The sequence below is a fragment of the Acanthochromis polyacanthus genome, chromosome 16, assembly GCF_021347895.1.
Source record: "Acanthochromis polyacanthus isolate Apoly-LR-REF ecotype Palm Island chromosome 16, KAUST_Apoly_ChrSc, whole genome shotgun sequence".
Lineage (NCBI taxonomy): Eukaryota > Metazoa > Chordata > Actinopteri > Pomacentridae > Acanthochromis > Acanthochromis polyacanthus.
The window spans coordinates 5,861,235-5,888,964 of record NC_067128.1 but is presented as its reverse complement, the minus strand read 5'-3'; the positions used below and the strand labels follow the sequence as shown (position 1 = coordinate 5,888,964).

Sequence of the window (27,730 nt, the reverse complement as noted above, 5' to 3'; positions counted from 1 at the left end):
GGGCGCTGAATCTGTGCATTCATGAAGTTTATTCACTTCACCAAGACTCACACACGTAAGAGGTCACAGAGTTTGATTATCCTTTAGTAATATATGCAGACGAGGCTGAAACGGTCATATTTAAGTCAGGATTTATGGCTTTTTTACTGAACTGCGATAATCAGCCAAGCTTGATTTTTATTGTAACAGCAGCACATTCTAAGTACTAGAAAAGGCTATATTGAAACACTCCATTACAAGTTAAAGTCCTGCATGATGTGCAAGTGATGCTTTGGTTCCTCTAACAGATTTATTATTATATGTGCCTTAATTAGACTAGAATTAGTGAGCTGCTGTAGGAGGAGCTACTTTACTTTATCCAGCTTTAAATGCAGAAACAGCAGATAAATCTAAGGGCTCCAAACATGATTAATGAGAGAAGAAAGAAGAAGAAGAAAAAATAGAATGTCAGATTTCAAACATCCCACTTGTGGATTTATAACTGTACAAACGATAAAACCCTTAAAAACTATAATAAATCAGCTTTAAAAAAGACTTTAATACGTTAATTTAAGAAAGAAGAATGCATTTAACTGTCCAGGTACTAAAATTCAAAATCATTAACTAGTAAAAATATTGCAAAACAAATGTCACACAGTATTTCTGAGTTGAGTAATAGACCCTAAAATGTAGGAAACAACTTACAGCAACAACATAACTGGCAATTATTAAACTAAAGCAGGCCAAATTAAAAGAATATATTCAAGGAAATACTTCTAGTAATTAAAATATATATATAAATGATTTTTAAAAAAAAGCACGAGTATGTAATAAAGCCTTCATTTGTCCTTCCATGTGTTTTCATTTTAGTCAAATCCACCAAGTTCATGCTGATAATTGTTGATGGAATGTCAAAAATGAAACACATGGTGTTCACATCTGTTCTCAGTTTTTCTCTAATTTTCGATTTTTGAAGACATATTGCATCATTTCATTTGAATTTATTGAAATGTGAGAAGTTCAGAGTGAAAAATCACTCTTCATTGGAGCTATTAGCAAGTCCTAGGCATCTGAAATGTGAGCACAACTCCAGAGTGCTTTTTGGAAGCAGCCAGTGTTTTTAGATTATTACACTGTGTAGAATTGGCACCGTAAAAGTCCCTAAAGCTGTCAGATAAGTGCAGTGAAGTAGAATCTACAATATTTATCTCTGAACTGTAGCGACGTGGGAGGAGATAGTTGAAAAAAGTGGAGAATACTCAAGTAAATTATCTAGAAATTGTACTTTAGTAGCAGTTTGTGAACACTGACAGACCATAAGACACCAGAACAAAGCTGAAGCATCGTAACAGAGTCAGCCTTTGACTCCACCTTCACTGGACTGAATCATATTTGTTAAAGTTAATTTAGCAGAATTCACAGTGAGGATGGAAACTGTTGTTCCGGGCGAAGCTCCAGTATTTTACTTAAGTGTCCACTTGACTGTTCGTCTAACTGAAAAGGTCACGTCACATGATTTCCACTCATTTCCTGCTCATCCAAGCATTTGGTTTGTTCCTTATTGTCACTTTGTGAAAAACAGTCATCAGCATCGCATTAAGGCGGCTGAACTTCTCTCCGTGTGGCTGATTGAAGTCAGCCGTGCCAGGAAAATACAGCACTGTTTGAATATAAAGTGCTCTTTATTTCAGCTGCTTTACACACAAATAAAGAGCAGAAACTCCTTCAGTTATCATAGTTGTTTATTGTTTTCCTGAATTAAAAGAGGATTTTTGGTGCATTTTATCTAAGGTGGACTTTAGGGTGGAAGGTCAACTACAAAACTGGGAACAACACAGCAAACAATGGAAGAAACTCACTCGATAATCACATGTTCCCAGTGACACAGTGGAAATTAACAGTAAACACAAGCATCCAGTGACACAATATGCGGGTATCAACACAAACGGAGCTACAACTACACTGCTGTCTCTGAAGAAACTAAAATGCATTAAGCTTTCACACTTTCTCCACACAGTATTTTTGATTTGTTCCAAAATTCCAGAAGAAGAAGAAAAAGAAGTCGGTCTGTATTTGCAGTTTGAAGTGATTATTGAAATTTTTTATCATTTGCTTTGTGTTCAGGAGGGAACTTGCCTGCAATTTTGCCCTCAACTTAATCGTAAACAAGTGTAAAATCGTGCAGTTAAAGCACGAGTTGTTTAAAACTCTGCTTCAGTAGCAAATCTGAAAGTACTGGCTGGGTGACTTGATGGGGCTTTTGTAGCTGGATGTGTCCTGCGGGGCGCTCTGCTGGCTGCTCATGGTTTTCTGGAGGTTTAGAGTGAAGGATGGGACGCTTTTCCTCGTCTCCGGCTTGTTTCCACCTTTCGGCTGAGGGTGGTTAGGTGCCGGCACCGGCCCGGAGTTGGTCGGAACCGTGGTCGTGGACTTGGCGGCCTCAGAAGACCCAGTCTTTCTTGCGAGGGGGCTCAGATAGATCTGCATAGTCACTAAGTGAAGTGGTGAAATGAGGTGAGGAGGTCGAGATTTGGGTGTTTAAAGAAGAGATGCGGTGGAAAAAAAGACAAAAACAAAGGGAGCAGGGGGTTGCAGGAAGGCACACAAGTCACGGTGAGATGTGAGAAATGAAGGATGAGCACAAAATAAAAGCTCAAACACAATTCTTTCCATTTTTAATGGATGGAGAATATCAAATTTCCTATCAGGGACGAAGCCTACCTTTGCAGTGTGTCACACGTCTCGTCCCTGCATCAGATTAACACACAAACACATTATATTAATTCACATGCAGCAGCGTCATGCAGAGCTTTTGCTTAACTCGTTTGCTGCTATTTGCTCAGCAGCAGCTCCACGTTGCTGATATAAAAATGTTGAAAAAGTAGCTGCAGGGAAGCAGACAAAGTGCTCTCTTACCTACACTGACTGCAGCCTCCTTGGACTTGCTGCTGTTATATTGAGAAAATGATGCAGCAGGGGATGCGAGAGGGACAAACAGAGTCAGAGATAGAGCGACAGAAATAAAAAAAAAAGTCAAAATGTGAGAAAGATTTCAGCAGAGAAAAGCAGAAGTGGACTGATGTGGAGTTTTCACTGGTGGAGAGCAGAATAACTCATATACAACACCAATATTTGAGCTGCAAGTCAGGATTGTTTTCAATGTTGATTATTTCCTGGAAAATTGGTTTATAAAAATCAGAAAATGGTGTAAAAATGTTGATCTGTGTTTCCTAAAGCCCAAGAAGACAAATGACATTCAGTTTACTGTCACAGAGGAGGAAAGAACCCTCAAACAATCTCAGAACAGTTACACAATTAACAAAATAATTGGCAATTAATGTAATAGCAGCTCTGGTCGATATGTCAACAGACAGCAGCATCTCCTCCCGTGGGTCTGATAAATGTATGTCACTTTCTGTTGTGTGTTGCCGTTTACAGATTGACTCTATGCCTTAGCTAATGTATACAGCTGCTCATTTCAAATTCTAACATCAGTTGCTCTACTGAAGTATCTGTTTTGCAAAGTTCTCTGCAAATTGTAGACTCAATGTGTACTTTGTGTGAGATTTCAGGTGTGCGGATTAGGGATCTGATGTTCAGCATTTGTCCAGTCATCAGCACAACATATTAAATACAACTCGATTAAAGCTGCAGGCAGCGTTGAATGGGTCCTCACATCCTTGCTGATTAGTGAATCCAAGCATGTCCACCAGGTGGCGCTGCGACTGAGAGTGTATTTCAGCCCATGGATGTAATGAGGGCCGGACTCTAAACATGTATGTAAAGTCTGAGGCAGATTGGAGCACGTACAGTCCAATTACACAGTATTTCCTGTTTCATGATGAAACGGCGATATTCTACGTTCGGCCATTTCTACACCCTCAGACTTTTGCGGCGCTTTTTGAGAGCATTTGATCACCCATGGCTGGAGTACATCCTGGTCAAATATGACCTCTGTTGGGGTTATCCTGTTTGAGTTCATAGCTTTTGAAAATGTGCAAAAAGTGGTCGAAAATCATCCAAAATATGACACATAATTCAAAATGGACGACTTCCTGTTGGATTTTGGGCATGGTTGTCAATTACATTTTTGTGTATCTTGATGAGTTACAGATGTGTACCAAATTTGATAACTCTAGATGACATGTACCGGCCGTAGTAAATGTTTGAAATTTTCCAGGTGGCTCACACCTATGCATTTCCCCTAAAATACCCAATTTTTCACTGGTCCTGATGTGTGCAATGTTTCACACGTTTGAGTATTTTTAGGCTGCCAAATCAAAAAATGGGAAAATAATTCATAATCAGGTTTCAATAGTGTCTTTGCACCATTCAGTGCTCAGACCCTAATAAATGAAACCCCTTGACTCTATCCCATTGGTTCCAGATCACAAGTAATAGCCAATCACCACCAAAGGATAAACGCTGAAAAGTTTTCTTTTACTTGAAAAACATAAATCAAGCCATTTCATATGCAGAATTAACTAGTAAATTAGTCCTGCGATGAAATCACAAACGCTGCAATGTCGGATATATGAGAAGGTGGCTATTAAACAATGAGAGTAATGTTGTAATTCAGTTTTATTTGGTTTGATTGAAACTTTAAGAAGTTATTTATGCTGCTTTGATGGATTTAGACTACATGGTTCAACTGATATAAGTCCAGTTTTATTGTCTAACGCCACAGAGTTGAAACCTTTGTCAGTGTTTTGACAAATTCTAACTGCTCTCCTTGTGTGACAGACAAACTTTTGACGGTGTCTGGTGATAATGTTCCATGACACGCTTTAAATCTGCTACAGAGTGAATATTGAATTGCATTTTGGCTTTAAAGTGCAGCTAATGCATGGATGGATGGATTTGATTGCAACTTAACAGATCATGCATTGTACCAAGATCAGTGGAAACTAATATGTGCCCTACAGCAGTTTGAAAAAATGGTGCATATGGACAAAAACTGCCATTTATCTGAACATAAAGAGAACTTAGGGAGGATTTTTTGCAAACAATTGGCAAGAATTGATTTTAAAACTACATATATTATTATAATCTAAGTCGAATTTTGTACATGGAGGTTCTGAAATGCACCTTCTTACCCTTCCTGAGGTTTCTTGTAGTTTGAGGCTGCAGATGTCGGCCGTGTTTTCGTGCTCTTACATGGACTTTCCTTCACGCTGCCTGGTGGACTTTTCACACCACTGGAAGGACAAAAAAACACAAGCGTGGTCATGGATCTGAGAGACAGATGGAAACGTGGGAAAGCGGAAGAAGCGGAATGAGGAAGAAGATTAATTCGCGCACAGAAAGGTGAAATAAGAGTGCAGAGAAATGAAGCAGCGCTGCTAATGATGGCTGTGAGTCTCACTTGTAATGAATGGACAGCTTTAAGTGAATGGAGATTTACCTCTGCGCAATTACAGTATATCAGCACAGCCCAGAAATAGCAGCAGCACATTAAGGTACCAACGAGAGGCCCGATCCTGCTCTGCTCCTCATGCTACCTAATGGCAGTATCATTTGAAAGGTAATTGAGAGGAAGAGATCCGAAGAAAATGGTTCGGCGCTTTATTGCTTTGAAATAAAAGGCGAGTGTTGGAATAATTATTGAGCATCCGTGTGCACTGTTACTCAGATAATGGAAGCTGTCTGCTGATTGCTTTTTGCACATTGGATAATGAGGAGCGAAGCCTGAGATCTGAGACTGAAGCGTTGCTGTGAGTTGTTTGATTAGAGCAGTTTTCCATCAACGCCCCGGTGATTGTTTTTAATCACGAGCTTCAAGAGAAGAAGTCAGACAACAGTTTGAACCTCTGGATGGACTAAACAGCACTGAAAAAGAGCTAGTTTGACATCTGTTTGAATCAGACTGGGGGATGCACAACACGATCTGTTGGAAATCTGATGGACTAATCTCCGCTGTGTTACCTTCGGGGTGGCGTTGGACTGTAGTTCCTGGCTGTGGAGCTGGAGGGCAGCGTGGAGCTCTTCTTCACAGGAGCAGCACTGGAGGTCACCATGGGAGACCTGGAGGGCAAACCCAGAGACACCGGCCTGGCTGTGGGAAAAACACACAGCACCAGAGTTTTAACTCTGCGGATCACGTTGTAACTGCTTCTGTTTGTTGCATGGGTATAGGTTTTATTTGAATATTCTTGAGGATACATGAAGTTGGAAGTATTTTGTAGCATGAAACACTTCATTTCCTGCATTTAAAAAAAAAATTATGTTACAATTTGCTCCCCTTCTGCATCAATTTATACAGGAAATTATTTTATTTATTTAACCGGTCAAAATATAATTAAGGGACTTTTGAAGTGCATGGGCTATCTTGCATACATTTTTACCGAAAGTAAAAACAAACAAACAAAAAAAAATCACTTAAGAAAAAAATAGTGGATGTCACTAAAACGTCATCTAAATAACCATCCAACTTTAATAATAACCACCTTCTAATGAGCTAAACAATAATAAAATGAGCTCATTCAAAAATAGCAAAAAAAATAAATCAAAAATATTTCTGACTTATTTAATATAAAGTAGTGTGTGAGTGAAGTGTGGATTTATGGCATGTCCACAGGTTTACTACAATATCTTTATAAATAACTTTCAATTTCAATTTCACTCATTTGTATATATAATATTTAGAAGAATCTTTGTGTAAAAATGCCATGTGGTGTTTGGTTATAGGCGGCCATGTTGATTTTAGGCCTGGAAACAGCAAAAGTGTCAACTATGGTACCTGTCAACCATGTTACAAAAAATATTTCTGGTTTCAAATGTCAGCTCAATACATAATGTAACATTTATAGATCTAATTACATTTTCCACTATAGATTCGGTGCTTGTATGAGCTCATTATTTATGTTTTGAGAGTAAAAAAGAAGCCAGTGTTGAAAAAGGCCTCAAATCTGTCTGATGCAAATGCACTTATTTTAAAGTATTAAATTAGATGTATCAACCTGCATCCCCACTAAAGCCTACACTTGTGGTTTCTTGTCTGCACAACTAAAGCCCCTTTTGAGAAATCAAATTATTCAATTGTGCTTGTTTTTCTTTGTAAGGATGTACATAGTAAATAACTTTTCTGGATTTGTTCAGTTGTGGAAGTATCAGCACTAGAACAAAAGTCACGTATTGAATCTGAAGATTATTTAGCAACTATTCTGACAATTTTTCAAGCAAAACTGACAAAACATGCTTTATTTTCAGCTCTTAAAATGTGATGATTTACTGTTTTCTTTTGTTTTTGTTTGTTTCATGTGTTTGTTTATTGATTTTTTTCTGTTGCAATATTAAACTTGGATGAATAAATTAACATCTCACATTAGATTCAATCAATGCTGGCTGTTGAGAGAGTGATGGTTTAAGGCTTTTTTTTTATTTCTGAGACCTGGCGGCTCGACCATCTTTCATATGCAGTCTCTGCTTTCGACTTTGACATTTTATAAACCTAACAACGGGTCATAAAGGCAAGAAAATCACTTTCTTTGAACATTTTTCTGCTTGAAGCTCTACAAACACCCAAATAACTTGGCTCCATGGTGATAAACCAATACAGCTCAATAATGACATCAAGATCATGTAGCTGCACTTGAGAGACAACATTTTTAGCAAAGCTCAGAAAGCAGGCACAGCATCGACAATCGATGGAAAAACTCAATACCGTCCAGCGTACAAAACAGGTTGGCACGATTAAAGCTGTTGTACGTACTGATGCACTTTATGTCCTCTTATTGACACGAGGATAAGGATCTTTGCTCACCTTTGGCAGCCGGAGGTCTCCTTCCAGCAGAAGCAGCAGCAGCCGCCTGGTGCTCCTCAGAGATGTTGAGCCTCTTGAGGACGTCGGCCAGAGCCAGCTTCAGCAGCTGGATCTCGTCTTCCTGCATCTGCATCCTCTGCTCGAGGTAGGTGAGGCGGTCGGCCACATCCAGTCCGCTGGCCGCTGAGCTTCGGTCATCTGTGGGGGGAAAAGAGGGAGTTCAGAGCATGAGAAAAGTGTAGATGGATGGAGAGATCGATGCCAGGACGCGGATTACGCTGTTGTGCTTTTCAATTACATTACATAACTGATGACAGGCTTTAAAGGTAGTGCTGCTGCATTAGAGAACGCAGAGGAACCACAAAACAAACAGGAAAATAAAGAGCAACTTCACAGAAACAGTAATAAACACCTTGTTAAGGGATTGATCTTTCAGAGAGTGACATTAAACACACAAGCACAGAAACTGAGAGCAAGGTAAGAAAGGAACATAAGTGCAATTGACTTGGCAACAAGATCTATAATCAGAGGAAGCAGTAAGCTCTTTAACATCCACTGTTGGTGCCCGTGAAGCAAAAATCAAGCTAATGAGGTCACAACACAGCTGGACACAGCAGATCCACACCGCCATCGCACAGCAGCGGGTAAACAAAGGTATCAAAGCTCACATATAAAACACCTCCATCATCGTCACCAACACCCCATCATTTCACTTTTTTCTTTTTTTTGAAAGCTTGCAATCAGTGAAAGCTGAGTACCAACGGTTGAGATTTGGATACCGTGGGAAGTACTGGATGCTGATGAGCAGTCAGGTAGTTTCTGGCCTTCCTCCACCGCCCTGGCAGTCTTCCTCCTCTTCCTCTCTTCTCTTGAGCAAACCCTTTCACCCCTCTTCCCTCCTCTGGCCAGATGAGCCGACTCTCCCTCCATCTGATCTTGATCCACTGGCCGTCGTCCACTAAGATCTCATTTCTTGTCGCTCCACTTTCATACACACTGACAGATCGGCCTTCCTCGTCGGTTCACAGCATCCAGATGATGTTACAGCATCTGCAGCAGGAGGTGATGAGGGCGTTTTCTGATCCCCTCACGCTTCCTCTGTGGTTGCCTGGCGAACTCTGGGACGCCGTGATGTGTGTGACGGAGCTTAAAGCCCTCTGCTCAGGGTGCGTATCAAGGTGGGGGTGGGGTTGATGATGCTTTAAAACTCATCCAATTCAGCCTAAATTGTGTGTGCACGTGTGTGTGTGTGTTTGTGTACTTACATGTGTGTATGTGTGTGCAGAGTACAATGTTAATCCTGCAGACTGAGCCTCTTTGACCCGCCCCCACACTAAGCCCCATGTCACTACCAGAGATGGAGACACAGCGAGGAAGCAGCACGAATAAACCTGAGATGTGGCCTGTTGTTGTTGTTGTTGATGTTTTGTTGTGAAGCAATAAACATCCTGGTTGCAGTGCAGGTCCCTCTGAGGCAGAAATAAAACAAAAACCAGTGCATGTTTGCAGCTGCAGAGCAAACACAAGGTCTAAAAAGCAGAAATCAGCAAAAGTAACCAGTGCAATGAAGCGTTATTTTCCTGCAAAAAGAAAGAAAAGCAGTTGGGATCAGATGCATAATCTGCATCCTGGTGTAGCTTCTTAGATCAACAAAAACTCTGGGTACTTGCACCCTAGGAGGTACTTCTTCACATGCCAGGGGGTATGTGAGTAGATTATAAAGTACTTCAACCAATTTCATTAAATAGGAATTTCAGTTTGATTTAAAGTCACATTAACGTAATGAGTTAGCAGCCTAAGCATCACGTTGCAACTGCAAGAGCATGAAAACTGGCTAACATGTGGAGCTAAATCATGAAAAGTAATCAATAAATTGCTAAAATACTTAGATGTACTACACAAATTGAAATAACAGCAAAAATGGTTGAAACAGAAAATATTGCAGTTTAAACTGTTAAAAATAATATACAAAAAGCTGAAACTGTTAGCTAAAGCTGACAGTAACTGAAAGTCGACAAAAAGAACAAAAAATATTCAAGAAACTAAATGGTTTAAATGGCTAAATGGTTTATACAGGCAGATAAACGTAAGGGACACATGGTAAATACAAGTAAATAAGTGGTGAAATTGAAAAACATATTGTTTCAATGGCTAAAAGCAAAGACTAACAGTACATAACATGAACATATAATTGGCAGACAGACCTAAAAATAATAGAAACATTAAGCAGTTTGAATAGCTACCTCAAAAAATAATGAAGAAACAATATAATATAGACAGCAAAAAGTAATGGACAAAGTATCAAAGTACTGAATAAGTGGTTAAAATAGCTATAGTGCACAGATAGTGGTAATTGTCAAAAGTAGCTTACATTTATGGATAAATAAAGAAATAAAATTAACAGAAAAATGAAATGGCTTTATTAATTAGCTAAATGTAATGAATAAAGGGTTTAAATGGCTGAAAGTAATGCATAAATAGATGAAACTGTTTGCTCAGTAACAAAGAAACTATCTAATTTAAACAATGAGCTGTTAGCAGTGTACTGTACTGCATTTAACCCTGGTGTCGTCCTGCAGGTCAAACTGACCCGTTTTAAAGTTTGAAAATGTGGAGAGAGAAAAATTCACAGTGAAAATCATGATGTCCACATTTTCAACATTTTTGGAAAATTTTTGAAAATTTTTTGGTGGTAAAAAAAGGACTGCTAAAAAAAATGTTTCTTAAGAACATTCACAACCAATCAACCAAAATCCACTGAATTCTGCTGGATTTTGGTGGATTTTTTTGTGAATGTTCTTAAAGAAAATAATAGAAGTTTTACTGATATATATATGTAATCACTTTAGATATTTTTAGGACTTTTTTGGGAAGATTTTTACATTTTTTGGAAAATATTTAGAAGACTTTTTTTTTTGCCAAATTTGGGGGATTTTTTTTAAATAAAACTTTTTTTTTAATTATTGGAATTTTCTTCCAAATGGTTTTGCAAATTTTCAGAAATTTGGGTTATTTTTTTTAAAGTAAAAGAACAAAAATATTAGAATCAAAATACATTTAAAGCATCAAAAGGAAAAGTACTCCATTAATGTGTATTATATATAATGTGTTCATCGCTTTAAAGTTGAAGCTATTAAAGGTGATTTAACTACTTATTTCTGCAGAGTCACTCAAAGTTTTATCTTTGTCTATAAAATTGCAAACTATTTTATTTGTTGATTATATTTTGCACTGATTAAAGTAAATCTGCAATGTAACCAAAGCTATGAAATAAATGTAGTGGAGAATGAATTGTTACCTCTAAATTAGAATTCAAGTATGAAATAGCAGAAAATGGAAATACTCAAGTGAAGTACATGCAACTCTAAATTGCATTTAACCAAACAAGCAAACTAACAAAACATACCGATAAGATGAAAACAAATACTATTACCACATGTATCACCACTGGATATGCACTGTTTCTTGACACCATGCAGCACCTCCATGACCTCAACATGTGCTGATAAATGCATGTTCCATAATAATAAAACTTATTTTTCCTCCCTCTTCTGAGAGTTTTGGCTGTGCTGAGTCCCTCTGTGGGCGAAGACGCCGGGTATAATCGCCGGAGCATGCAGCCAGCAGTAATCTGCCTCTCATGGAGAGCTGTGATTCTGTGTAGGCCTGTGATCTTCTGTTTCTCCTCTTGTCCTGGCCGTGACATCATCCTCGTGCCACCTCCACACACCCCATATGGGATTGGGATTAGAATAGCGCATAATCCTGCTGCTGTAAAAGGGAATTAGCAACCCAAAGCTCGGTCTCTGCACTAACTATGCTACACAAAGAACAAGCACAAGGCTCCCTGGATACCATTTATGCAAATGTAAACACATCCACAAAACACGTGCATTAAGTCTTTGTGTGTGTTCGTCTCACACACACATTTGCACACACCTCCAGTAGAGCACTAAGCGTTTGAAAATTCATATACATTTAAGCAAAGTGGAACTCATTAAAGCATAACTGCAGCCTATAGAGTGTTTTAATCTCTGCTCACAGATGGTGTTTCTTGAATGAAGGAGCAGCATCTGTGTGCTCATGTTGTCACCCTGCATGCTGACACACACACCGAGGCCACGTGTGCACAAGAAATCCTTCACGTATCAGTCCACTGATGCTAATATCTCTGCAGGGCCTTTCCCTAAATCCACTCAGGTGATTCCACAACACCCACAGTCTGAATATGCAGCATGCAGGCAGAATTTTAGCTGAGGTTTGTCTTGTTTGAAGATCAATAGTCTCTCAGTGAAGAAATACTGCTTCTGATTTTGCCGTTTCAATTTATTTGTGAGCTTATGCAACAGATTTCGAAGGGTTTTCTAATCCCAAATGAAAATTTCAACTAGAAATTGGCATTAAAAGATTTGTAATGCACAAAAGCTATGTTAAGCCTTACCATAGTGCAAAAGACACACCTGTTGAATGATGCAGCTTATTTTAGTCCAGAATTTTTCTTTAATTGGATGCAGTGGAGCCTAATTTGTATTATTTTCAGATAACAAGTCAAAAGTGAACTTGCAAATCTCTGCAATGCACTCGTGCATGAACATAACTGTAGAAAGTGCATATGCCTTGCTAGTAAAGATGTAATTCATTTAAATGGAAAGCTTGAGAGCTTCCTGTTCAGTTTTGTTACTAAACTCTGAGAATTTGTTTTGAGCAGCACAAACAAAAAGAAACAAAAATGCATTTACCTCTATGTGTTGTGCTGAAACTGCCTGCATCACAAATAGAGCTGCAACAATGAATCAATTAGCTGCCAACTGCTCAGATTTCACTTACTTTAAAATGCTTCAAATCACTCTTAAAACTCACCTCTTTTCATTGGTGTTCGACTCAAGCAGAACCTGATTTCATCTATTACTGTATTCTATTTTTATTCTTATTATCTCTGTAGCTTTTTTCTTTCAGTCATTGTGTATTCTTGTTTTTTCTTAACCGTACAGCACTTCCTGTTGCTTTTAAAAGTACTTTATGAATAAGTTTCACTTTGACTTTAACTGTTAAATTAATCACAGACTATTTTCATAATCAGTTTGAATCACTTTTTTAGGAAAAAAATTGTCTAAATTTTCTGATTGCAGCTTCTTAAATGTGAATGTTTGTCCTCTTTGGGTTGTGGACAGCTTTGGGAAACACTGATCAACATTTTCCACCATTTTCTGACATTTTGAAGTCCAAACAACTCATCAGTTCATTTAGAAAGTAACGAGGTGCTGCCTTAATGGAAAGTGGTGCAAGTGAGACAATATCTTTTTTGTAATTTGGGTGATTTGACCCCATAACATCTGAACTTTCTTTGCTCTACCTGTCATGAAGTCGGTGTCTGGTGCCAGCAGGGAGTCGCTGTGGTAGCTCTCCTTCAGCGAGGGTCTCCTCAGCAGGTCGTGGGCCGTCTCCTCCATCCCCAGGCCGTGATCCACCAGCTCCTCCATGTGAGAGTCGCCCTCCGCTGCTGCCATGAAGCTGACAGACTCCTCAACTTTACCGCTGAGCTAATTCACCTTCCCTGAACCCCACCGGCGGCCACCACCTCCTGCTTTCCCTCCCTCTCGCCTGCTGTCCTGTAAGGAGCGTTGGAGGCTGATGTCACTCAGAGGACAGATTAAGGAGCTGCTAAGCCATCTGAAGCTCAACGGAGGACAAACTGCAAGAAGTCTCTTCTTCTCTCTCACTATAGACAGGGGTCAAAGAGCCCTAAGATAGACTTTTATATAAAAGAACCCAAAATAACTTTATCTTTTATTATTTATTTTTTTTATTTTATTTATTTCATTCATTAAAAACAATACGACACAGCATCTATTAAATGAATGAAAAGGAGCAGAGAGAAGCTATAGCTTATAATTTCTGCCGCTTATCAATAATAATTTAAACACATTTCAGTACTGTTTGGCTGTCACACACAGCCCTTTTAACCGACATTTAACATGATCTAAAGAAAAAAAGAAAAACAATTTCCAGTTATTCACAAGCATCATATCTCTTCAATAGCAACTCTTTCACACTTTTCTTAAAAACACAAACCGACTGAGACATTTTAATTTCAGAATTCAGATTGTTCCACAGATTGACGCCTTGGATTGAGATGCATCTTTCTTTTGTTTTTGTGCCTGTTTCAGGTCTCAAAAAGACTTCGGTTCCTCTTAGTTTGTACTGACTTTCTCTCTTTTCCTCCTTGTATGTTTGCAGACAGCAGTTCTACAACTTATCTGGAAGAACAGTTACTGACCTGACAAAAAAAAACACACTCCTGACTAAATAACACAAAAACACAGCAGGGTTCGACTGTGCAATTTACTGTTGCACGCAAAGTTGCAGACAAGCGCACAATTACGCTCCCCAAAAGAGCTTACATCAGGCTACCATCCGGTGTGGCCGGCCCTGGTGCACTGTAAGGATGATGAGATCCAGAGATTAGGGAGCACAACTTGATTAATTACAGTCATCAAGAGGACAATAAGCCGGACGTGGTAATTAGACCAACAGAGAGAGAAACAGGAGCAGATGAAAAGCTAGTTAGGCAATTGTGTCGGGGTCCCCCACCTCCACTGTAAGCTGGCTTTCTGTCTATTTTGCATTTGCTGGGCTGATTCTTTCTCCAGCAGATGCTTCCATTTGCTGATCTGTGAAAGCTTTCTGCCCTCGTAACGCAACTCTTCCCTTCCTCCAGAAAGTAATGCATTTATTACCTGAATATTCCACAAAATCCTGAAATCAAATGAAGATGTCAAGCTTATCCAGCGATGAAAAATAAATTGGGATGTGCTGTATTTTAAGTTTAACAAAAACACTTTTATGTTCCTCTTCATGTTTTTTTCTTCTGGCGTCACATATTTCCTCTAACGCCTGTATGCATTTCTCAGTGTGTTATTAGCAGTACTAACCTGTAAATATGCTGCATTACAAGTAAAATGGTACAGTTGAATACGTATGATCACCAAAATGTCTTTACAATACCACAAGTATTAACATTGCAGAAAAAAATCAGTTGCAGTAGAGCTGATTTAAACTATTGTATAGACGCTTGGATTGTTTCATCTTTGAATTGCATCATATTGTAAGTTAATCTAATACTTTTCTACAACATATTAATATGTAAATCAGCTAAGCTGTCAAATAAATATAGTAGAGTGTATCAGTTCACATTAATAAATGCAAAATGTGTTTCGCATTTAAGCAAATGTACTTAGTTACATTCCACTTCCTCAAAAAAGTAAGAGAAGCATCACTTTTATTTCTATGCATCTAATGATGATTTACACTGAATTGAAATAACAGCACAATAATGTTTTACAGCTGTAATTATCATAATTTGGATGAATTGGATATAATTGTTGTCATTGTTAAGCCTACAGCTGCTATCGTTAATATAGCAACGATGGGGAAAAACAAGATAATAATAAACAGTGATGATAATAACATTAGAATACAAAGAAAACGGAAATGAGATACGTGGGACAGAAAGTAACAGAATTAAAGATCTATTAACAGAAATAAAGTGCAGCATAATTAACTATATTATAGCACAGAATAATGTGCATAATAAAGGTCTTAACTTTCTGCTTGGTCGCCATCATAAACTTTACATAATACAGTCTGTATGTGCATACTGTATTGCCATAAACAGGAAAAGGAAGGGGAGCACCGCAAATCTAGAAGATGAAGAAGAGCAGTGGCGGCTGGTGGTGAAATTTGTTGGATGGGCTAACAAATGCATAATACCGATTAAATGGTTAACACAGCTGCAAAAGCAACATCACCTATGATACACACAGTTACATCAATTACAGGTACACTATACTTATTTAGTGCTCTACATCAACACTCTCTCTCACTCACTCACACTCTCTCTCACACACACATCACTACAAAACGTGTTCCAACTGCAACGACTGCCCACAGATAGCCTGCTGCAACTGTCTTATTACAACTGTTTGGTGACATGTAGTGCAAAACACGCCTTCAGTACAACAGATGACCTCAGCAAAAACAAGGTGTCACAGTCCTTTAACAGGTCATCATGGGCCCACCTTATTTGAAAAGAAGCTCACATCGACGGCCGATGTGATCCCAGTCTCTTAACTTCCAGCTTTTCCTCCAAAGACATTGAGGAAAATGGACATGAAAGCAAATAATCCACCTCGTTCATGCTAACGCCCGCCACAGCTTAACCTTTTCTCGCTGCGTCAAAGGCCTGTGGGCTGACTGAAGTTAGCCCAAATGATCAGTAAATCACGGGGGCGGGACATGACACCTGTCAATCAATTACAAGAACGAAATGAATGAAAGTGGACTGTATCTGCTGGGGCTGTAAAAAATAAGCCCATTTAGAGATATTCTATGTTTTTCTTTTGACTTTTGACTGATTGGTGCTGTTGTTACCTTTGTTTTCACCTAAATTTAAAACAATCTTTTGTAAGTTATTTGAAAAATAAATTTCTCATCTTTTTTGTGTTGGCCTGGGTGGGCTTAGCCCTGTTAGCCCATTTATACCAGCCGTCCCTGAAGAAGAGGAATCAATTAATTGTCTTGTGAGAAGTTTGAGAACGAAAATTTGACAACTAAAGGACCGTACTTTGTTTTGAAGCACCAGGAACGGGTGACACAAGATAATAGATAAAGTACAATGATAAAATTCAGAGTGACTATAAATTATTATCAAATCTAACTACTAATTTCTGGAGTAAACTTACCTGTGTAAAATGTGCCTGTACATGCGTTCTTGTCAATGACACACCTGTGAATAAAATATAAAATAAGTGATCAAAAAAGTATTCATGCCATTTAAACCTAATTAAACACAAGTGCAGCCAGTTAGTGAAATGAAGACCATCTGAGTGCAGTGAATGTGTTTGAAGTGAAGACTCCTGTCTCTGGAAGCTCCAGGCCCTGATGAATCCATACTCTGGGTTATAGCTGCACATGAGGGCAAAAGAACACTCCAACAAAATCTGTGGAAAAAGCTGAAAAGCAAAAATGATAGACAGGTACAAAAACAACAACAACACTGAATAACCCTTGGAGTACATTTAAATCCATCATTCAGAAATGGAATGAATACGGCACATGTGTAAATCTCCCTACAGTAGCCTGTCCTCAAAAAGTGAAAAAGAGTGACTGAGTAAAGAAAAAACACAAGTGAGGGAGGCCACCAAGACACACATGAGTCCTCTGAAGGAGTTACAAGCTTCTTTGGCTAAGATAGGACAGACTGTTTATATAACTGTTGTCTGTTCTCCACCAGTCAAAGCTTGATTGGACAAAGAGGAAGTCACTGTTGACAAAAGTTTATTAAATCTCGACTCAATTTCGCTAGAAGACATGTGGGAGACTCTGACGTCAAATGGGAAAAGATTATTTGGTCTAATGAGACTAAAATGTATCTTTTTGACCATCAGACTAGATGCTAAGTTTGGCAGCAACCAAACACACTGTTCCTATCATGAAGCATGGTGGTGGCAGCATCATGATGTGAAGCATGACGGTGGAAGCATTATTATGTAGGGATGCTTCTCAGCAACAATCAAGACGGTGAATACTTTTTCTTCTGTAAATTCTTGTAAAAAGGCAAAATTACATTAATCGTGATTCAGTGTTGAAAAGCAATAAAATAAGGAAAACTTCTATTTTTTATACGCACTGTGAATTAAATGTTGAATAAACTGCACAAAGCATAAAAACACTCGTAAAGTAGTAAAGTGAATCATCAAAAGACCAGGGTTAATGAGATGAGTGAGTGTGGTCGCTGTGAATACAAACATTGGATAAACTGGATTAAAACACTCTTGATAATTTAGCCTCAAGGCGATGTCATGAATGCCGACGCTTTATGATGTGAAAGTGTCACCATTCATTCATTCATTCATCACAACCACCAGGTTTCGGTCTTCTGTTGCAGCCAGCAGTCTTCTGGGAGCAGAGTGGCGCACTTGAGAAACCTCTCAGGTCAAAGTGTGTCGGCTAGTTATATTATTACGACCCACTAATCATCTGCTGTGGCTGCCGTTATCCTGTAACAGACACTAAGGCTGTTGCTGAATGTGTGCTGCTCTACAGTCCTAATGCCCTGAGGCCCGAACAGGGATAAAGGCCAAAGGCAGATAATGACTCCGCTGAGAGAGAACATGAAGGCAGAGCGGAGAGGAAACATGGAAGAGCGACGGCAGAGGAGTGAAACCTTCCTCCTTCTCTATTCAAATTAACACATGACCGTGTTCTGTATGATCTGATTAGCAGTAAAACATGGAGGTCAAAGGAGTAGTTGACCCTGACCTAAACGTGGCATTTCACTACTGACCTCCTGTGGAGATTGTACAGCATTACAGATGATCGGTGGAGGAACGGCTTCCTTTTGATAGCATGCAGTGAAGCAGGCTGCCTCTGCACAGAGAGCTAGACGTCCTTGGAAAGGGGAATGTAATCACTGCGTGGTTGGAATCTAACCAGAATAAAAGTTTTAAGATGGCCTCTAAACTTTTCTGCTGCCCGACATGTCTGTACCCAAAATTTCAGATGGAGATTAACCCTCGTGTCGTCCTGCAGGTCAAAGTTGACCCATTTTAAAGTTTGAAAATGTGGGGGAAAAAATATTTTCAGTGAAATTTCTGATGTCCACATTTTCAACATTTTTGGGAAATCTTTGAACATTTTTTTGGTGGAAAAAATGTTTCTTTAAGAATATTCACAAAAAAAATCAACTTTTTGTGAATGTTCTCAAAGAAAATTGAAGTTTTACTGATATATATTTAATCACTTTCGATATTTTTTAGGATTTTTTTTGGAAGATTTTTACTATTTTTAAAAAAATATTTACAAGAATTTTCTTGTCAAATTTGGGGGATTTTTTTTAAAAAAACAAAACTTTTAAGGGAAACTTCTTCCTGAAGGTTTTACAAATTTTCTGAAATTTGGGGAATTTTGTAGAATTTTTGGATATTTTTTTGTCAGAGAAGGAAACAATATTTTTTGGTGCCCGTAAATGAGGACAACAGGAGGGTTAATACAACCTTTTCTTATTGAGCCATTAAAATAAAAAGCCACACACAGAAGTTTCACAAAGGACTTAAAATTTATAAATATTCTCTCAATGGAACATTAAATCAGTCGGGATGTTATATAATTCTCTCAAAAAATCCAAGAGCTTCTCAGAAAGCATGACAAAGTGACAATAATCTGATACACACATTGCTTCTCTACTCCAAAAATATCGACATTTTTTTGTTTTGTTTTATTGTATATCCCCAGTTTCCCCCCGCCCAAATATATCAAAATATATGTCAACAATAAGCATCAGTACAGACCACACAGAAAGCAGAATCTCATGGGTTGGTCAGGTGCTTTAGTTTGGACTCAACACACCTCAGTAAAAAGGTAAAAACCGCTGAGGCATCTCCTCTCCCGAGCGCTGGCCCGGCCTTGTTGTCATGGTGACAGAGAATGCAACTGCGTCCATGCAAAGCTTCTAGGAAATTAATCAGAACATATAATCTAGTCTCGTGCTTTTGTCTGCAAGGCCGGCCAGCACCCGGGAGGACGGCAGCCGCCCGACTGAGCTTTTCCTCACATTTCCTGCATCTCTCTCAGTAGCTAAAAAATAAAAGACGTGGATGCAAGGAGGAGGAAGTTGGTGAACACGTTTGGGAGGCGGCCATGACACTTTTCTGCACGCTCAGGCGAACAGGTCAACACACATCTGGGAGAAAGACAGCGGTGGTCAGCTGACCTGGATATGTTAAGTCTCTGAATTTCATCCACAGGGAACCCCTTAAGGTATTCAAATAAGGGATTACGTGGAAATCATTTACAAAAAAAGGTCCTCCACATTAAATACCCTGCTTTCAATATATTAGTTGTCTTAATCTGTCGCAACCAAGAAAGCTACAGGGAATTCACTGTCTCTTTTGTTAAAATAAAGCCTTTAAGAGCAACACATGGACCAAAGACCAATTTTTAGTTTGAAAAACAAAAATAAAGAGACTGAAATACACGAATAAATGGGTTTTGAGAAATGAATTAAAAGAAGTCACTGATTCTGCAGCCTTTCCTTCTCAATTAGGTCCTTCCAAAGTAAAAGTCGGCAAAACCCACCTCAGATTTAAGAATCAAATTTGAATTGCACTTGAGGTTAGTGTGTCTGCCGAGGCTTTTTTCTGAGGCCAGCATGTTGTTTTGTTTTGTTTTTTTTGCAATGGGAGTGCTTCATGTTTACCATGTTTTGCCATCATGAAATCACCAGCACCCTGGGTGTATCTATTCTACGCTGTGCATTTTGTACTTTGTGTTCATTTCTGGTCACCAGGAGTAGAAAAATGCCTCAATGTGGGTGAACTGCTGCATTTGTCACTGACTGTTCACCAAATGCCACATGATGGAACTGCAATGAGGGAGAGCTTAATGCTATGCAGCAGAAAAATACTTTTTTAAACCTGATTTTGGGGCTCAGATTTAACTGGTGATTCCACATGTGCAGTTTTTATGCTCACTGAAATTACATTTACGCCTCCCCCATTCATGCAGGTAGGAGCCTGGGCTTGTTAGCCTGAAATCATTGTCCAGAGACGTTACTAAGATGGCTGAAGAGAGACCTGCTCTACGTGGACTTTGACAGCAAACCAGTGCTTCAATTTACTTCGTTGGCGATCAAAGGGTCTCAGCTGAAAAAGCACTGGCCTTCAAAGCACGCTCAAAAAATGCTTTGGCGGACACAAACTTCAACAAAATTCAACATTTCTTACTTCGCAGCTTTCAGGGAAACCCAGGCAGGTTTTAAAGGTGCACAGTAAAATATTAAAATCAATTAAAACCAGCAGGGAGCCTAATAATTTCCACATAGCCCCTAATTTCTGACACTTACTGGAGAACCTCCATGAATTATTGCAGAGAGAGGAAACTGGTAAAAATCTGAGTGAAATTTTGGTGTAGATTTCTTGGGGGGGATACAGGTGAGAAGGGCATTTCCCCAGCAACATAAACATGAGGGGACTATAAAAGTTTACTCATTGTGCCTGAATTTTGTGTTTTTGCTATAAATCAATGCAAGAAAAGAGACAACTGGTGCTTTAAAATTCACCAGGATGCAGAAAATTAAGTTTTGTCTGATGATCAGTATGTATGTGTTTGAAGGGAAATCTACATCCATGCTTCCACCTGAAGCTTAGCGGACGTTGTGTCCCCTCTGCCTCGTCTCAGATGAACCGTCTCCACTAATAGGACCAATCAATAAAAGCTCAGGTGACCACGGCCTTCTCCCAAACGGCAGGTTTAAGGTCGGTCAGGAGAGCAGGATGACTTTTCTTGCCTCCATCTCTGCTCTCCTGTCTGCCGTAGGTGTGCTTTGGTCTGCTCTCCATCCCATTAAAACAAACTAAGTTACAAACAGAAATCATTTTCTATCCTGGAGCACAAAGAAAACAGCATATAGTTCATCAATTAGACACAGTATTTCCAAATAAGTTAAATTGAAATCTTAATATATTTTTATTGTTCACTCCATTTAAATAGCATTATTTTTTTTGTACTTTACTTTAAATATAATTATTACAGATCTTGCAAAAATACTACACTGTGCATTGGCTGTCTGCTAGTTTAAAGAGTGCCCGGTGCTTCCTGGATTCGGATATGTACACTTCATTAGAAATTTCCTGGAAGGGAAGATTTTCTATGCCTTTAATCTACACAACCTCAGCTCCCTCCAATTTTTCTTTCATTTGGTCAAATCTCAATTAAACGCAGTGACGATTTAAAACGCATCTGAAACAAATTAAAAATAACGCATATTCTTTTTTTCTTGATTCGTTTAGCTCATTTTCCAAAAATAGTAAGCCTAAAAATATATTGCATATGCCATCTTAGGAAAATCGACATAATAAAATATTCTTAATAAGGAGACAATTGTAAAGTAGGAGAATATATATTACCTCTTTGAAGAATCTGGGGGTTAATAGACGTAAAATAAAAGGATCAGGATTTAGTTTAGTGCCGTTCAAATAGAGGGGAAGATAAAGATGGCTTCATTGTGTTAAAAACTCCAATGACGGAATAAAAAGGGCGTTTTGCTGTGCAGGAAAGCATTCGGGTACTCTTTCTGCTTTGTAAAGGTACGGCACTCCGACGCTGCTCGCTTTCTGAGTGACAGTGAAACACAAGTTAAAAAAAAAAAAAAAAGGCAATGGAAGAGCACGGTTTGAAATTCCCCCACCGCAAAAGAATCACCTTCGATCCAAATACGACACGGTGCTACGTCTGTCCGCACAGCAAAGTCAGGCCTTTTTCAACTCTAAGTCACATTAACAGTGTGGATACATACATACATATATATATATACTGTATATTCATATGTCAGAGCTGATTCATAAATCAAATGGAATGGACTCTAGTAATATATATAAATATATATATACCGTGTATATTCCAACGGGATTCAATAGCATCATGACAAAAACACGCTGGCCGACTCCTTCTAACTGGTGAAATTAATAGAAATATACAGTTTGCACTGACAAAAAGCAGCCATGACATCCTCACTGGTTCCTTCTAAAGGTACAAATCACATAATAAATGATATACAGTGCCCTCCCCCACCCTCCCCCGGAAAGATATTAGGAGCTGGAGTTTTAAAAAAAAAAAAAGTTGTTGTAATTAAGGAATGGATTAGTGCAATACAACGAGGACAGAAGTGCTGACGAGGAGGAGGAGGATGAAGAGGAGACGGGAATTCTGGCTTGTGTGACATCCTTTGGTTTATCTTGGCAGGAGGAGGGTGAGGAGGAGGAGGAGAAATAAAAAGTGGTCTGCTTGTAGAATTAAAATGGGCAGAAGTGACATTTACCAGGCGAGGAGCTGGAGAGACGTCATGAAAACACCACTGCTGGTGACCAGAGTAGAGCTGCAGTCCGGAGACAGAGATAATTTGATCATTTTTAGAATTACTATGCCAACGTTTCTGTGTATTCGATTGGCAAATGAGAAAATTTGACGCTTTTCTTTGTCATGCGTGGTAGCAAACTGAATAGCTTCACATTTTGGATGGCTCTAGTTGGAACAGACAAGCTTTTAAATAGACTCTTCTTTACTGAGGGAAGCCTTTTTTCAAAATATTTGTTATCTGCAACCCTGAACTCAGGTTGATAGTATCCAGGTCGACTGGATGACCGATTGGTTGATACTCTCTCATTCGACCAAATTCTCATTGGACGATCTGAAATGTTACTTCCATAAGGAGAAAAGCTCAACAGCCTTCAAGGATTAAATCACTATTTTTGCCAGCAGAAAGAACAAACTAATTTTGAATTTGCCCAACGTCATGGAAACTGAAAGGTCCAATTTATGGACCAACATTTCGGCTCCAAACTAACTGACACGTGTCAAAAAATGTGTTGGTTTGGCTGCTTTTAGGCCAAAAAGTCGAGTGTAAATTTTGAAAACAGCCATTTTTGCATCAAAACTCAACAAACAACATGGTAGATGATGTAAAAACAGCAGCTGATTTGTCTGTCTTTTATTCCTCTCTAGTTCTTTTGCCCAGATCTCTTGTTGATTTTCAGAAACCATTAAAGCAAACAGTACAAATTTGGCATTACCACAATAGCCACATTAACGGAAAATACACCATGTTAAAACAGGCCAGAACTCTGTTTTAATTAGTTATTCCATAATGCTGTTTACTACTAAATTCTGCACCTTTGTACCTCTGTAAAAGCTTGCTAATTAAATTACTGCATTTTAATTCATCTTTTTCCTTTTGTTTGATTTGTTTCTTCTCAATGTTTGTTTTTCTGTTTGCCTGTCATCTACCCAGAGGCAGAAATGAATCTCTGCCGCAGTAAATTCCAACATTTTGGCTCCAAACTAACTGACACGTGTCAAAAAATGTGTTAGTGTGGCTGCTTTTGGAGCCAAAAAGCCGAGTGTAAACATTACAGAGATTTTTGCATCAAAACTCAACGCGGACCAATTAGATCTTCTAGCTTCAAGCCGACAGTGCTAAATAGCGAGCCACTGTGCAGCCCCTCATCATTTCAGTTTAAAATAATTTAATATGCTCCAAATACTAGCTTTTAGGCTGATTTAGAGTCAATTCAGGCGGATAGTGCTAGCAGGTAGATTCCACTCCTCTGGTTGACTGCAGTCCTAAAAGGTGCTTCTTCATGCACGCCTCTACTGACCACATTCTGGAAAATCTGACTTCTTGTAACGACAGGTTCATCCGATCTACCACTTCCTGGGTGTTTGTGGTGAGACTAGCTGCCTGAAACTCCCCCTGCGAGTCATAAGGCAAGTCACAGGGAGCAGTAAAGGTGAAAGCTTTTACTAAGAAACACCCTAAACAATGGACCCTCAGCAGAGCCTCCTGTTGATGAGGCTTCTTTAAACCAGAACTGTGGCTGAGATGATCAGAATCAGCTGTTTCATGTTGGTTTTTAACTGATAAAATCGATTACTTTAGAGTCCCGGCGTACAGTTAAAGAAGATCTGCCTTTTGTAAGCACAGATCTGCTTCACAAACCCTCCTTCAGATGCAGTGTTTCACTTTGAGCATCAGTCGAGATGAAAACGTTTGTGTCAGGAGAAGGGACGGACAGGGAGAGAGAGCTCCACTTCCTCCAAAGCTGCTTGTTTGGTTTGATTGCCTGAAAGCCTCCTAAAACACCATCACAAATGCCCACATTTATCCATTTATCCTCACTGACAACACTCGCTTTCACACACACAGACACACAACTGAAATCAGGAGAAACGAGACGACACTCTCCATTAGCTGCTCCTTCACCCCGGCTAGTTGAACACCGTTAACGTTGAGCTGACAGAGCAGGCTTGTGTTCCCCGGAAGCACCTTAGTGCCGGACCATCCCTGAGCCGCTGGCTTACAAATGGAACAAACATGATTGCTGTGCTAAGATCCTTCAGGGGGAACACGGTGCTGACGGTGGCCCAGCTCGGCCTGGTGTTCCTGGCAGGAAAAGGAATCGGGGATGGGGGGCACAGGAGCTTCCAGTAACCTCAGAGTGGTGGAAAAACTGATGAGTGAATTTTTCCTTCTTCCAAACCAGGAAATATTGGTGCTCAGACACATTCTAACCCCTTGGTGGTCAACTAAAGGGATCTGTGCTTCATAGTGTCACAAGGTTTGCTTCATCTGCCCCTTGACAAATCATCATCATCATCATCCCCCTTCCCTCGGATCGTGAGGCGCCCAGCAGACCAGACAGGGGAGTTCGATCCTTCAGCCGCCTCCTCTGTGCAGCAGGAGGAGCTACGTGACCTTTAACTCGTAGATGCGACGGCCGTCTGAACTCTACTGCAGGTTCTTCAGGATGCGACCGTAGCGGAAGTCGTAGACGTGCCGGCAGAGATACACCAACTCGGGGTCGACGTCTGTGGGCACACAGCGGTGGGAGGGGGGGGCGAAGTCAGGGCGGCAGGGCACCATGCTGGCACTGCCAGGGGGGCGCCTTCAGCACGCCGCTTCACCAAGGCACAAAATCTGGGAAACGAAAAGCGGAGAGCCGATCAATCAATAGAGAACACGGTCAGCCATTTCTTTGTTTTCATACAATGACAATAAAGACACTCTGATTCAGATTCAGCTGTAGAAAACTTTTCCACAGCTGTGAAATATCCCTTCAATGCCAAATGATTCAAAACTTTATCAACTCTCTGTATCTGCATTGTTTCTACGTTGACAAGAAGAATTTTTCCTTTCATGAAAAATCAAAAACTATTTTATAAAGACTCTATTGTACCATGGTCCAGCTAGATTCAAGAGTTTTATTTGTCGTATGCTCATTCAGTGGAATTCTAAGTGGCACTTCCTCAAGGCTGTGCAGCAACAATAAGACATTAAAAGGAACAGTAGAAACTAAATGCAACAGAAGTGAATAGAGCTGTGAACACTGAACCTAAACAGAGTAGAACTACGATTTCAAATTAACTGAACTGCGTGGATATGGTTCCAAAATGAGCTGTGCACATCAGAACTTTCTGTTTTGGATCTCTGGACTGTGTCTGTATGTCTGCATCATGGCTCCACGTGGAAAAGAACTGAAAGAGAAACTAAAAAATCTGCTGGCGAGGCTTTACAAAGACAAACAAGGACACAGGAAGATCGATGAAACACATTATTGTCAGTAACCAAGAGGTACATAACAGGCCATTGTACCACTAATCAGAGCTGCAGTGGTCATTCACAAATGATGCCACCAACAGTGTACTATTTTCACAATAAACTAACAGACGGCAGCTGCTTCAAAGTTGGTACAGAAGTTATCAGTGGAAATCAGAGTTTCTGTGAAGCTCAGACACTGTGAAGGAGACTTGGAAAAAAAACTTGCTTGTAGGCACAAAACTGCAAGAAGGAACTTCACTAAAGAATCTAAAAAATTTGGTAAGGATTGGGAGCACATTATTAATTTGGCTCTGATGGTTTCCAGCATCCTGGCCATAAACCTCTCCAAGACTGCCACAGTGAACGTACAGTCCTGACAGTGATTCATGAAGGTGGGAGTTGAAGACATGGTGCTGCATGAGTGCAAAGCAGCCTGCAGATAAAGCACTTCTGCAGAGAGAGAAGGGATATTCCAGCACAATAACCAACTAAAACACAAAGTCACACAAGTAGTGGAAGATGACCCACTGTTGATTCATTTAACACTTAAGTAATATTGCACTAATTTCAGTCGTTTTCTGTACGTTTATTTCAATACATAAAACATAATAATCCTCAATGACTCCTCAGTAAATTCTCATGGCCTCAGATTGCATTAACAGTTCCAGTGTCACAGATGTGCAATACGAAGAAGAGAGAAGCAGGCTTCCACTGAGAAGGTGTTAATTAAACACATGAATCCGAAGCTTGTAAGAAGACTTCCAACCAACGCTGAGGTGTTTGTGTGAGCAGCCACTTACCTACAGTACTGGGCAAGAGGGAGAACGTAGCATCTGTCTTCTATGCAGGCCACACTATTTTCATCCTGATGCCGAGAGGCGAAAATCTCATTCTGAAAGCGACAGTGTCACATCATGGTAAGCGCTTCCCATCGTGCAGAATGAAGACTGAAGGAAATGACAACGCTGTTCGGCTGTGAGCTCAGAGGGGCCTGGAACTGTTCCTAACGCTGCCCTTCTGTGTTTTTTTACTTTGTGTGCCACCAAACACAAAACCCCATGCGCTGCAGACTGCAAATAGAGAGGGAATTTTCTAACACTGAAGCTGTGTCCTTCCCTGTTCTTGGTGCTGTGTTAGACTGAGGTCACGGAGATATCATCATTTTTGGCATTGTGGTGACACTGAAAGGCTAACCAACTATCAACAGCTTCAGGGCTGCTGGGAGAGAGATAATGATGTCTGCAGCAACAGTCAGCCACTAAATATTTCTACACAGACAAGCGCTTTTGTTTTCCTCATCGTGCATTGTTTTCTTACATGTTGTATATACACAGAACAGCTTGTAATTTTACTATTATAGCAAGAAAAAAACATGTGATTTGGGTATAAAAAAACAATACTTCCACCCACATTTAAACACCCAAGTATAACATATAAGGTGAAAGAAAGTGCTTGAAGCTTGTGTCTCTGATTAGGACAGCAGACATCTGCACTTCATTTAACTCACTCTGCTGTTTGTCTCGACTAACTCTGGAAGAATTTAGTATGAAAACATGACACTGGAGAAGAAATGTAATATAAAGGAAAATAAGTTTGTGATTTTGAAATTAAAACTGCTGCAAATATTTTTTTTAAAAGATTTTATTTTTTTCCTTTTTTGAAAGTAATTTTTGCTTTTATTAGTAACAGTATTTTCTTTTTCATTACTATCATTAATTTATTCATTAAATTAGCATATACATTTATCTATACACACACACCTACACTTTAAATCACTGTGAAATATGTAAATACTGTGTATTGAATTAATATAATTAGTATTTCTATAGATTTTTAAT

At 39.4% G+C, this 27,730-nt stretch overlaps 2 protein-coding genes across 4 annotated transcripts in view; both read right to left on the bottom strand.

The window, feature by feature from the left end:
* Positions 1-1,703: 1,703 nt before the first annotated feature.
* On the bottom strand, positions 1,704-13,285 carry LOC110951381 (echinoderm microtubule-associated protein-like 1). Of its 3 annotated transcripts, none has more exons than XM_051936781.1 (7): positions 13,095-13,285; positions 7,742-7,939; positions 5,905-6,034; positions 5,076-5,177; positions 2,896-2,924; positions 2,701-2,727; positions 1,704-2,471 (listed from the first exon to the last, which is right to left on the bottom strand). In XM_051936781.1, the coding sequence occupies exons 1-7, from the start codon at positions 13,246-13,248 to the stop codon at positions 2,194-2,196; spliced, it is 918 nt and encodes a 305-aa protein (XP_051792741.1). In that variant the 5' UTR covers positions 13,249-13,285; the 3' UTR covers positions 1,704-2,193. The 3 variants fall into 3 exon arrangements, with proteins under 3 accessions (XP_051792741.1, XP_051792740.1, XP_022050099.2); XM_051936780.1 differs by having other exon boundaries at positions 2,896-2,927; positions 13,095-13,282; XM_022194407.2 differs by lacking the exon at positions 13,095-13,285 and adding an exon at positions 8,521-8,918 and having other exon boundaries at positions 2,896-2,927.
* Positions 13,286-18,838: 5,553 nt separating this feature from the next.
* LOC110951389 (bromo adjacent homology domain-containing 1 protein) overlaps positions 18,839-27,730 on the bottom strand; it is a 38,498-nt gene continuing 29,606 nt past the window's right edge. The window contains 3 exon segments of the mRNA XM_022194423.2: positions 18,839-25,234; positions 25,237-25,271; positions 26,693-26,784. Of these exon segments, the coding sequence (XP_022050115.2) occupies positions 25,083-25,234; positions 25,237-25,271; positions 26,693-26,784 (279 nt within the window). The 3' untranslated portion in view covers positions 18,839-25,082.

Excerpts from the sequence above, each read along its gene's own strand:
- LOC110951381 (XM_051936780.1), bottom strand. The coding sequence starts at position 13,248 with ATGGCAGCAGCGGAGGGCGACTCTCACATGGAGGAGCTGGTGGATCAC. Across the intron at positions 7,940-13,094 it reads AGACACCGACTTCATGACAG|ATGACCGAAGCTCAGCGGCC; the intron begins GTAGAGCAAAGA and ends TTCCCCCCACAG. Across the intron at positions 2,928-5,075 it reads TACAAGAAACCTCAGGAAGG|CAGCAAGTCCAAGGAGGCTG; the intron begins GTAAGAAGGTGC and ends TCAATATAACAG.